General features: G+C 37.3%; 1 protein-coding gene across 1 annotated transcript; it reads left to right on the top strand.

The window, feature by feature from the left end:
* The first annotated feature begins 12,744 nt into the window (after positions 1–12,744).
* Positions 12,745–13,503, top strand: LOC138889933 (leucine-rich repeat receptor-like protein kinase PXC2). The gene has a single exon (XM_070173280.1). It carries the CDS (start codon positions 12,745–12,747, stop codon positions 13,501–13,503), a length of 759 nt encoding a protein of 252 aa, XP_070029381.1.
* Positions 13,504–13,882: the final 379 nt, after the last annotated feature.

Raw genomic sequence — 13,882 nt, 5'->3', positions numbered from 1 at the left:
ATAAGTTATCCAGCTGATTTCAAAGGGAAAAGGAAGGTCAACTTGGGGGAGATTATGGTCAACAGTCAGCTGGTCACATGAATATACCAGTAGCACCATTCTTCACTAAGGAACAATATAGTCAAATCTTAACCTTATTAAAGAAGGCAAACATGTATGATGCAAGTGTAAATTTGACATGTAAACCTTTATCTTTGCATTAACTAACTTGAAATGGATTGTGGATTCTAGGGCAAATAACCACATGGTTGGTAATAAATCCATGTTGAACACCGGTGTATCAGTTACAAATCCTACAGTTGCAAATTCTAGACAGGTGTAACTTCCAACTGGTGATTCAACAGGTGTCTCTCAGATTGGAAATTTCTCATTGACAGGATGTGAAGTCCTCAAAGAGGTGTTGTGTGTCCAATTTTTAAGTTCAATCGCATGTCTGTATCAAAAGTAACAAGAGATTTGAACTATTACCTCACTTTATTTCCTGGTTTTGTGTGTTTTATGATCTCTTCACTGGGAGAGTGGAGGAGATTGATAGAAAGGAAGATGGGCTGTGTGTTCCGTGTTCACGAAATAAGACAGTTTAGTTTGAAGATATGAAGTTTATGGGAGAAATAAGTAGTATACATGTAGAATTTTGGCATAAGAGAATGGGCCACGTTCCCATATCTGTTCTTAGGAAATTCACTACTTTTGAGAATAGTGATAAATTTTGTATTACCCATTGTGAAGTATGTCCTTTAGCAATACAAACAAGAGTTCCATTTCCAAATAGTATTAGCAAGGGAGATAGTATATTTGCTCTCTTACATATGGATGTATGGGGCCCTTATAAGGTGCCAACACATAATATAATGAGGTATTTTCTGACATTGATTGATGACTATGGGTTTATTTTCGGCATCTTAAACCTGATGTAGTAGTTTTATTGAGGGATTTTACTGTGATGGTGGCTACTCAATTTGGTCAGAAAATTAAGGTATTCAGATCTGACAATGGCTCAGAATTCTTCAACTCTAATTGTAGTGATTTGTTCAAAACTAATGGAATTGTTCATCAAAGCTCTTGCCCTTACACTCCACAAAAATTGAGTGGTTGAGAAAAGGAACATACATATATTAGAGACAGCTAGAGTAATAAGAATTCAGGGACACTTACCTATTAGATCTTGGGGTGAATGCATCATTGGGGTTGTATATATTATTAATAGGTTGCCATCTGTAGTACTGGAAAATAATTCTCTTTATGAGCTTGGCTATAGGAAAGCACCTTCTTTGTTGCACATAAGGGTTATAGGATGTTTTTGTTATGCCACAGATGTCAGAAAGAAGGATAAATTTGCCCCAAAGGCAGTCAAATCTATTTTACTAAGATATGCTGCAAATCAAAAGGGGTATAAGCTGTATGATGTAACTAACATATCTATTTTTGTTAGTAGTGATGTCACATTTCATGAGGACATCTTCCATTTTCAACATATCAGTCCTATTAGTTTGCCTAATAGTTCCATGCATCACATTCATACGCCAACACCTACACAAATTGTCTCTTCCAACCTAGACTACTTGTTATTTCATTCAGGCTAGCAATCACCTGTGTTGAGGGAACCTGAGATAGAGGTAGACAGGTTTATCATTGATCCCATTGAACAACAAGTACAACATCAAGAAGTATTGCCCATTGTAGACTCTCTTTCACCAGCTCAGGATGTACATGTTCCGTCTTTAGCTCCCATTTTTTAGGAGCCACTTGTTGATATTAAGCCCATACATAATACAATCAAGCAATCAGAGAGAGTCAGAAAGCCTCCTATCTTGCTCAAAGACTATGTAACTTAAGGCAAGGGACATACAGTGGTAAAACATGCCTTTATCTTATTTCAACAGTGGTCAACTATGATCATCTGGTCAACCCCACCTGAAATTTGTGGTGCATGCCTCTAGCATCCATGAGCCCAGATCATATTAGAGGATGCCAAAGATAGTAAGTGAATAGAAGCAATAAAATTTGAGATACAAGCATTGGAAGAAAATAAGACCTAGGAGGTTGTATCACTACCTAAGGGGAAGAAGGCCATATGGTGTAAATGGATTTACAAGATCAAGTAAATAGTGAAGTGGAAAGATTTAAAGCAAGGTTAGTGGCCAAGGGTTACAATTAAAAGGAGGAAATTTGTCACGATCCAATTCCCGAATCCGGTCGTGATGGTGCCTCTTGTGAAGACAAGGCCAACCAGACCAAAACAGAACACCTATTTTAAATAGTTACTCATCATAAACAGTAATAACATATAATATAATACTCATAAATTGTGAAATTTAACGAAAACAACAGTAAAAACCATCCCGACACAGCCCAAACCGGGGTGTCACAAGTCATGAGCTACTACAGAATATGCTATAGGTCTACAAAGTACGGAATCCGATACAACAGTCTGAAGAAAACATAAATGATAGAGGATAAGAGAGACAAGGAGCTGCGGACGTCAACAGCTACCTCGTAACTCCAAATCACCGCCTAGCCTGGAAGGAATCAGCGCTCAAGTGCAGACTCTGCTATACCTGAATCTGCACACACGGTGCAAGGAGTAATGTGAGTACTCTGACTCAGTGAGTAATAATTATAAATAATGGCTGAAAATATGAAAACACGTAAAGGCACAAAGCAATTCCATATCAAGCAGTAAAATCACTTAAAACAGTAAATCGGTGAAGAAATCAAATGATATTTTTTTTTAAAACAAGTAAAACAGGTAATTTAACAGGTAAATAACAAGTAGAAATCTGCCCCTCGGGCACAGTATCAATCGCTCAGCATAGTATCAGCCCCTCGGGCTCACTCTTAGTACAGTATCAGCCCCTCGGGCTTAGTATCAATCACTCATAACAGTATCAGCCCCTGGGCTCACTCTCAGAATAGTATCAGCCCCTCGGGCTACCTCACAATCACTCATATCAGCCCCTCGGTCATATCATCAATCACTCAGAACAATGGGTACCCGCGCTCACTATGGGTGTGCAGACTCCGGAGGGGCCCCTTACGGCCCAAGCGCTATATCAAGCCACCTCGTGGCATCATCACTCGGCACTCGGCCTCATATCACTCGAGCCACCTCATGGCATATAAAGTATCTCAGGCCCTCTGCCTCATATCACTCAGCATATTCTCACATATGGCCCTCGGCCTCACTCAGTCCAAAAATCATCACAAGCCCCTTGCCATTAGTAAAACAGTAGTTCTCAGCCCAAAACATGATGTAGAAATATCATTTAAGTTTCAAATCTGAGTAAAAGTGGCTGAGGTTGTAAAACAGTAGATATCAATAGGACTGAGTTCAAATAATAAGTCAAGCAGTGAGGAAACAGTGATAAAAATCCCCGAAGGGTTCAAATAGTTGGCACGAAGTCCAAATCATGATGATAACAAATGAATTTCAGTCAGATATTCGGTAAAATCATCAATCAGGACAGACCAAGTAACAATCCCCAGTAGTAAAAGACCCCACACTCATCATCCAGCGCGTATCTTGCCTCAATATAGCACTACGATGTGCAATCCGGGATTTCAAACTCTCAGGACATCATTTACAACCATTACTCACCTCAAACTGGCTAATTCTCTAGCTCGCGACACCTTTGCCCCTTGAATTGGTCTCCACACGCGTCGAATCTATCCAAAATCAGAACGAATACCTCACAATATGCTAAGGGAACAAAGCCCAAGCGAGAACATTTGAAAAATATCAAAAATCCCGAAATTAGCAAAACCCGAGCCCCAGGCCCACGTCTCGGAATCGGGTAAAATTTACATTTTGAGAATCCTCATACCCTCACGAGTCTTTCCATACCAAAATTATCCAATTCCAATACCATTTGGTCCTTAAAATCATCATTATGTATTTTTGAAAGGTTTCACCATTTTCTTCCCAAATTCCATCCCAAATCACGAATTAAATGATGAATTCAGTGATAGATTCATGTATTCTAGAGAAATATGAGTTAAAATCATTTACCCCGATGAATTTCTTGAAAAACCTTCGAAAAATCGCCAAAATCCGAGCTCTCTAGGTCAAAATATTAAATTAAACCCAAAACCTCATATTTATAGGCTTTGGTATTTTGGCCATAGCTATTTATACATATGTCTAAATTGCAATATGTTTATCTTTCTAGAAACTAGACACGAAGGGCTACAACTTTCGTTTTTGAATCACCTCAAATTTCCTTGTAGATCAAAAGATATGAGCTTCCGAACTTGGTCCAGCGGGAAGGTTCTTCACCGCGGCCGTGCCCACTTTTGTGCGGTCTGCGCGACGCCTACCGCGCCCGCGCCCGCTTTTGTGCGGTCCACACTGCACTCACCGCGGGTGCACTCATTTTTGTGCGGACCGCGTGGGTGAGTTCCGGGGCCTGCAACCCTCCTAGACCTGCTACAGCTATGATTTTCGGCCTAAAACATCCCGGGACCCCCAAAACTCCAAACTAATTGTACCAACACATCCCATGACATCGTTCAAACTTGTTCAACACTTCGGAACGCTTACAACAACATCAAATCACCAATTTAACATAGGATTCAAGCCTAAGAACTCCAAGAACTCTTAAATTATGCTTTCGATCAAAAGGTCTATCAAATCTCGTCCGAATGACCTGAAATTTTGCACACACATCCAAATGACATAACGAAGCTACTGCAACTCTCAGAATTCCATTCCGGCCCCTATATCAAAATCTCGCCTATCAACCGGAATTTGCCAAAATATCAATTACACCAATTCAAGCCTAAATCTTCTCTACAACTCCAAAACCCATTTCGATCGCGCTCCTAAGTCACAAATCACCTCCCAAAGCTAACCAAACTATCGGAACTAACTCCCGAGCCTTCTAACACATAAGTCAATATCCAGTTGACTTTTCCAACTTAAGCCTTCTTAAAAGAGACTAAGTGTCTCATTTCTTACCAAATCCTCTCCGAACTCGAACTAATCAACCCGACCACATAAAACACGGATAACGAAGCGTAAAGAAGATGAAATGTGGGAAACGGAGCGGTAACTCATGAGACGACTAGTCGGGTCGTCACAGAATTGACTACCAAGAAACATTCTCTCCTATTTTCAAAATGGTCACTATTAGAGTAATTGTTCCTTTAGCTGCAGCTGAAGGTTGAATGGACGTCTACAATGACTTCTTGCAAGGTGATTTACATGAGGAGGTATACATGGACCTTTCTCAAGATTTCAGTTCTGAAGCTGGCAAACATCAAGTATGCAGGTTACACAAGTCCCTCTATTGACTTAAACAAGCATCCATGCAATGGAACATTAACTTGATCTCAACATTGATTGATTATGGTTATACACAGAGTCATTTAAACTATTATTTGCTCACCAAAAAATCAGGCAACAAACTAGTGGTGATTCTGGTTTATGTGGATGATCTCTTAATCACTGGACATGATCTTGAGCTCATTAATGTCCCAAAGGTTGTTCTGCAGAACAATTTCAAGATCAAGAATTTAGGTGAGCTCTGATATTTTTTGGGGATAGAATTTACTAGAAGTAATGGAGGTATATTGATGCATCAGCGCAAATATTCTCTGGAATTAATCTTAGACATGGGACTTGTAAGTGCTCGACCACTTGGTACACCGGTGTAGTTGAATCAGAAGCTTACCAGTAGTGAATTTGATGCTCATGTTGGCTCATCCTCTGATCGATCGCTAGAGGATCCTAGTAGCTACCAAAGACTTATAGGCAGACTGTTTTACTTGACCATCACTAAGCCAGACATTGTTTTTGCTATGCAATTTTGAGCCAATTTATGCATGCTCCTAAAGCCTCTCACATGGAAGCAGCCATCAGGGTAGTGAGATATGTCAAACAGGCACCCGACCTTGGTATCCTTATTTCATCTCACAACTCTCCTACACTTCAGGCCTTTTGTGATGTAGACAGGGCCCCAACACCAGAAATTTAGTTATAGGATGCTTGATCAAATTTGGAGACTCTCTCATATCTTGGAGATCCAAGAAGTAGGCAACCATTTCTAGAAGCTCAGATGAAGTTGAATACACGAGTCTTGCAACTACTGTGGTAGAGATTGTTTGGCTCATAGGTCTATACAAAGAATTGTGAGTTTTCTTACATTTGCCTATTCTTATGCACAGTGACAGCAAGCTTGCCATACAGATTTCTGTCAATCTTGTGTTCCACGAGCGGACTAAACATATAGACATTAAGTGTCACTTCATTTGGGAGAAGATTCATTAAGGTCTAGTGGACACCCTTTATGTGCCATCATCAGAGCAACATGCTGACATCTTGACTAAGGGCCTTCATATTGCTCAACAGTGTTATCTACTATCCAAGCTAGGAATGAAGAATATCTTCATCTCTCCTAGCTTGGGGGAGGGGGGGGAGGGGGAGGGGAGGGGGAAAGTGTAAAGGAACTAGATAGATAAACTACAATGTACTAATGTTGAGCTGGACACTAGCTGTACATTGTAGTTAGTTGGTTGGTTAATTTAGTCGGTTTGAAAGTTGTATATATTATTAGCTACAATAGCTTTTTAGAATAGAGCTTCATTGTTAATTAGATCAATCTAGAAGCCATCGATTTCTCCTTGCCCTGTTTTCATTCTTCTTCTACTCTTAATCTCTTCGATCATGAATGAGAATCAACCTACTCAACAAAATTATAGTCACAAGTAGGAGTATTCACTTGCTCCTTAATTTTCTTTCATTTTGATTCAGGTTTTACAAAATTAACTGGAATATGTCATTATTTTAATTTCAGTTTTTTTTCGACTTTTTTCAAATGAAATAGAAAATAAATAATTCAATCTATTGGAAACAAATTCTAAATTCCATTCATAATAGTCTTGCTTTCATTTGCATTGCTATTAGAAAAATCCAATATTTTTCAAAAAAAAAAAGATTAACTAAAATTTTATTATATTTAGCCAAATAAAAAAGTTTAGCCTAAATAATGTAGTTCTATCCGAGTTTTATTATAAATTATATTCGAAAATAATTATCTAAAAAAGTAACATTCTTAAAAAGATAAAAATATATTTTAGTTTTCAAAAAAATCCCACATATACAGAAAAATTCACGTGGCAGGCGAGTGCACCCACATTTTTTGCCACGTCAGCGTCCAGAGGGGTAATGGCTCTCAATATGCCAAGTTGAGGGGAGTAATTAAGATTACCAATAATTTAAAGTTGTAACTAATAATTTGTGTCAAATTTAGGAGGGATTTAAGGTATTTTACCTTTTTGTACAAACAGATTCTCTCGAGTCGTGGGGAAGACGGTGTGGAAATTTCTCATGTTGTCTTTATTTTCTTCTTATTCTTAGGTTGACTGACACAGGAATAGACACAAACACTGCCTTACTTCATCAACTGCGAAAAAGCTTATGCTATTTCCACAAGGTGTAGACCCCACTTTTGACTAATCGGAAACGAGAAAATACTTAATAAAAGATGGAAATTTTGGAAAACGCGTATGTCTGCATTATTATTGAAAATAGTAGGAAGAATTGAACTGGTCAGCCTTTGTCATACGTTAAAACTCACACGAACGAATAATGGTAACGTGGGAAGTAGACATGAGTTAGAAATAAAGGCATATAATGAACCACACGTGTGTGACAGGAACTAGAAATTCATATATACTCACTCTTAGTTGTTCACTTTGAACTTTTCACGTCATTTAAAAAATAATAAATAAAGTGCATAATTTACCATAATATTCATATATATTAGTCTGTCTATAGTTTTAATAGATTTGGAATGAGTAATTAATGCGAAGGGCAAAATAAGAAAAATAAATTATTTTTCTCTTGATATGCGAAAAATGATAAAGTAAAAATGAACGGAGAGAGTAATGGATTAAGAAAATACTAGAATATCGTACCTATCGTTCTTGAGCTGAGTGATCTTGTTTCATATTAGTTGGAAGTGATCATTTTATTCGTCAATCTAATGATCAAACAAATTCTGGTTCATGCAATTTTTGAAGATTCAGCTTATTTTTTTAATGGAAAATTAAGAAAATATAACATTGTTGATCCATCATAGGAGTATTCTTTATTAGAGCAGTTGACAATTAGATCTACCTTTGTCCATTATTCTCATATCTCTGATTGCACAACAACAACGTTTAGCTTGAAGATTGAATTGTTTCTCCAATTTCATCGATCGAACTTTTATTTCATAGAAAAAAATCACTCTTTTCAACATTTGCTCATATGAAGGTGAGATATAGGGTATACAAACACTAAAAGAGCGAATTTTCTCTTAAAGAAATGCTAAATTAACATAAACGAGCTTTACTTCGTCGAAAAACGTTAAAAATATCACGTGCCTTGCACAAACACATTACCTTTAAGAAAATATACCAAGACGAGACGAGTTTCGAAGAAGTTTCAGTTTTGCATCATGACTAATTTATGTACAACTATATTATCACATATAAAAAAACAAATATATCCTCCCATAAATTAAGTAATGGAGAAATATAATTAGCACAAAAATTACAACCTTTAGAAGAGTTAACAAATAAAAGTCTTATTATTTTGACAAGCATCTAATGAAGCTTAATTATCGAATTTCAATTAACTGATTATTCTATTAAAGAAAACATAATGCTCTTATAATAATTGTGAACATATTCTTACCATGTTTGTGGTATACATATTGCTGCATGTACTCATTTCATATATTTGCCTTAAATTTTCTATAGTGGAAGAATCCTCAAAAGCACGACTTAGAACCAGTCAAAGTCTAGTAAGTATTTTGGAATAATTAAGAAAAAACATTTATTAAACACGACTCCCAACCCCGTCAAACACGATATAGGAATAGGAGGACTAATTGCAAGAAATGTCTAGACGTTCTTTTGTTCTTTTCTATGTCATGTCTATTTCCTTCGACAGTGACTCACCCCGCAAAACTAGCTTTAATTTGGACTTGAACCAATTCTAAATTCGTTGATTCAATTATGTAAATCTTTAATTTGTATTTCGTCCATCTATATTTCTTGTGGGATTATACTGGGGCGTTGTTGTTGTTGTTGTCCATCTATATTTTGTTTCATTTTAATACTACAGAATGTTATCATATTTATTGTTAGATTATGTTACGATCCGGATTTTCCATCGTGGGGATCGTGATGACGCCTAACTCTTAAATGCTAGGCAAACCAACAATTACGGTTTTAACACATTAACAATTAACCTAAACATAAATAAATAATAACAAAAACTAAACAGATTTAAAGTGCGGAAGTGTTATATAATTCAAAATACTCCAATACATGTTTACCCCAATGATCTGGTGTCACAATTCACAAATGTCTAAGAAGTTCTATAAATACCGGCTTAAAGAATTACAACTGTTCTCGAAAGGGAAAGAGACAGATAATCCGAAATAGGGAAAAAGGGGGACTCCAGGGTTTGCAGACGCCGACAGATGTACCTTGGGTCTCCCGTGGACCGAAGGCAGCAACCTCAACACTACTCACAAGGTCCGGTACCGAAATCTGCACAGAAAGTGCAGAGTGCAGTATCAGTACAACCGACACCATGTACTGGTAAGTGTCGAGCCTAAATTCGCCGAAGTAGTGACGAGGCTAGGACACGACAACAAAATAACCCGTACAATTAAATCATATACGAGAAACAATAATAACAGGAATTTAACAGATAAAGACGGGAAGGAAAATATGCTGAGGGGAATATCATATCATAACAGTAATAAAGTAAAGAAGTAAGGTAAATATCAAACTTGAACCATCAGAAATGATAACACAGTAACACGTGCGCGACATTAACCTTCGTGATTTTACTCTCGTCCTCACCATAAAATCAACAGAAACGACGCAACATCATCCTTCGTGCATTAACTCTCTCATAATCATGGCACGATATCACCCTTCATGCATTAACACTCACTGAATATGGCACGGTATCACCTTTCGTGCATTTAACACTCTCTCACAATATCGTGCACGACATCATCCTTCGTGCATTACACTCCTCCTCACCCAAACAATAAAAACAATAATATCCCGGCAAGGGAATCAGCTATAACCAATCTCGTTTCAACAGTTAATTTCACAATGTAAGCCTCAACACGAGTCAATACTTAACAATTATCCAATGCCAAGAAAATTATCAAAAGACTTGTTCAACATGGAGAATTATCAGTTTAGGCATGAATAGTACATAGTAAGAATCACAACGGTCACAATTTAAGACTCACTTGCATGCTCAACATCAACGTATAGATACTCGTCACCACACCTATACGTCGTACTCAATATTAACACATAGCAAATAAGATAACAATACCTAATCCCTCAAGTTAAGGTTAGACCAAACACTTACCTCGATTCTACAGCCAAAAATCAAGCCTCAATTACCGCTTTTTCTTTGATTTCCACTTCCAAACCGTCCGAATCTATGCATAACTAACTAATTAACATCAATTGACGCTAAATAAACCAATTCTAGATGCATGAGTATAGATTTCCCAATGTTTTTCCCAAAAAGTCAAAAACTGACCCCGGGCCCACTTGGTCAAAACTCGAAGTTCGAACCAAAACCTGATTACCCATTCACCCATTCACCAAAATATGCAATTGGTTTTGAAATCCAACCTCAATTTGAGGTCTAAATCCCCAAATTTCGGAATTCCTAAATTCTACTCAAGAACACCCAATTTCCCATGAAAAACCATAGATTTTGAGATGAAATCATGTAAAAAGATGAAAAATATTAAAGAAAATGAGTTAGAAATCGTTTACCTATGATTTGGGGAAGAACTCTCCTTTGGAAAATCGCCTATGAGAGCTTAGAGTTTAAAATTTGAGAAATGAGTTCAAAATCCCGTCCAAGTGATGTTTTGATCAGTTGCAGATGTCGCATTTGTGACAAGAGCTTCGTAATTGCGAAGATTGCAAATGCGAGACAGGCTTCGCAAATGCGAACCTGCTGCATGTCTGCTACTCTCGCAATTACGAATAATTTGTCGCAATTGCGAAGGTTGACCCTCCCTGTTGACTTCACAAATGCGAAGGAAGCGAACATGCTAGCCCATCCTTTTGGTCGCATTTGCGATGAAAGGCTCGCAATTGCCAAGCCCGTGAAGCTCGCAATTGCCAAGCCTGATCTCGCAATTGCGAGATGTAATAGCTGAAGCATACTAGCAATATTTCCTAAGTTCCAAAACACCCCGTGGCCTATCCAAAACTCACACGAGCCCTCGGGGCTCCAAACCAAACATGCACACAGTCTAAAAATATCATACGGACTTGCTCATGCGATCAAATCGCCAAAATAACATCTTAAACAACAAAATTAGCACCAAAACTCATGAAATTCTCAAGATAGTTCAAAATTTCTATTTTCTCAACCAAGGGTTCGAATTATATCAAATTTCTTCCATTTTTCACCAAATTTCCCAGATACGACTTAAATACTATATCAAACCTGTATGGGGATCCGGAACCAAAATACGGGCTCGATACCAACGAGATTACACACTATACCATTTCTAAAAATTCTTATATTTTCCAACAAACAATTTTCTTCAAAAATCCATTTCTCGGGCTAGGGACCTCGGAATTCGGTTCCTGGCATACGCCCAAGTCCCATAGTTTACTATGGATCCTACGGGATCGTCAAACACGGGTCCGTTTACCAAAAACGTTGACCAAAGTCTACTTTAATCAATTTTAAAGGTAAATTTCAATATTTTTCTTAAATTTCACATAAAGGCTTTCCGGAAACGCGCCCGGATTGAACACGCAAATCGAGGAGAAAGAAAATGAGGTTTTTTAGGCCTCGAAACCCGAATTCGGATTCTAAAACACAAGATAACCCTTTGGGTCATCACATTATATTTACGCTTAACGTCAATGTTATGCCATCGGGGCTTGGGATAACTAGCTATACCTTCTGAAACTCATGTGTATATATATGATTGCTTTTTGATTTACGTTATGTCCAAAATCAAGATATTGACAATATAAATAAAAAAAGGCGGCAAGTTTAAAATTTTTATTTAGAATTGAGTATAGATTACTTGCATGGCGGATCCAGGCTAGGATTTGAGACTTATGGGTTCCTACCGTAATTTTAGATTAATATGCAATTATAATTGGATTTACAATTAGATATTTACAAATATTTAGTGAATTTCTTAATATAAATACGGGGTCTATGTAAAAGTAATTACTGGGTTCCCGGGAACCCGTATTCTAGGCTCTAGGTCCGCTCCTGCAGTTGCATATGGTTCACAGAATTAGATAAATCATGAATAGGAGCTCCTCCAATGCCGGACGGATATCTGAATATAGAGTACAAATGGCAACTGATGAATGTTGAGTATCATGCCAATGTAGCTTTGTGTAAACAAATTTTACACTATCAGTACAACTTAATCCATGTATTGCTCTATAACCTAAAAAATCTTTTAACTGTCGATACACATGCAGAAGATAAACATACATAAGTCAAGGTCTTTCACGACTGATGTTGATTGATCTTTCTCGTTTTTTTATGGCTTCTTCTGCATGAAAATTGCCTACTAATGTTTGTAACTTCAATTCTTGGAACCATAAAATTAATCAATCCAAGCCACAATGATCATAAACTATGTCTATCTCATTTCTGTTCTATACTTGTCTTTCTTTTTTCATTTGGTGCGTTCCCAATTGCACACTGACCAAATTAATACCATGAGAAAGATTTATGATATGCTTCAGAATGATACTGCTACTTCTTTTGTATGGGATGGGATTAATAAAAGTTCAAACCCATGTTCTTGGAAAGGAATTTCTTGCAATTCTAATGATAATTCTTCCATAACAAACATCTCCTTTTCATTGTTTTCAATTTCTAGCTCTGACTTCTTGCCTGTTATTTGTCAAACTAATACTTTGGAGTCCCTTGATGTTTCCCAGAACAATTTAAGCTCACTCCCAGATGGGTTCATCACTGGTTGTGGGGGGCTTATAGGGTTGAACTTTAGTAGGAACAGATTGGAGGATTCTTTGCCTAATTTCACTGGTTTTGGAAATTTGGAGTCTTTGGACTTTTCTCATAGTAACTTGAATGGGAAAGTTGACTTGCAGTTGGATGGATTGAACTCACTCAAGAGTTTGAACCTTAGCTTCAACAATTTTTCTGGTTCAGTTCCTACCAGTCTTGGAAAATTTAATCTTTTGGAGGAGCTTCAACTTTCTGCAAATGTTTTTCAAGGTGAATTCCCCACTCAAATTGTGAACTTTGGCAACTTAACTTTGATTGACCTTTCTCTTAACTCTCTATCTGGTGTCATTCCTGATAGATTAGGAGAACTTTCCAAATTGCAAGTTTTGATTTTATCAGCCAATAATTTGAGTGGAACAATCCCACAATCCATTGGGAATATCAAAACATTGACGCGTTTTGCTGCGAATCAGAATCGTTTTGTTGGAAATATATGTTGGGAATAAACCCCTTACCAAAATAATATTCACGGTAATAAAGCGGAATAATAATGTAGCACCGAGATACGGTAATTAACAAGAATAAAAGAGTAACAATGACACCAAAATTTTTACGTGGAAAACCCTTCTGAATAAGGGAAAAAACCACGACCCCGAGAGGAGCAACTGATATCACTATAGTAAGGAATTTTACACTTTGTAGGTCGGAGGTAAATACTCCAAAGACCACTACAACACTCAAAAGAAATAACCCTCTTTTGATATTCTCACCTCACTACAATATCGCTCACTCTCTATTTTCCTCACAGACTATTTTCTTATACCTTGTCTGTGAAACCTCACTCTTTCTTTCTCTCTTTGTTGGTGTGAAGAAATGAGAGTTGAA

This window comes from Nicotiana sylvestris, chromosome 4 (genome assembly GCF_000393655.2).
Source record: "Nicotiana sylvestris chromosome 4, ASM39365v2, whole genome shotgun sequence".
Classification (NCBI taxonomy): domain Eukaryota; kingdom Viridiplantae; phylum Streptophyta; class Magnoliopsida; order Solanales; family Solanaceae; genus Nicotiana; species Nicotiana sylvestris.
This window is presented reverse-complemented; position numbering and strand designations above follow the sequence as displayed.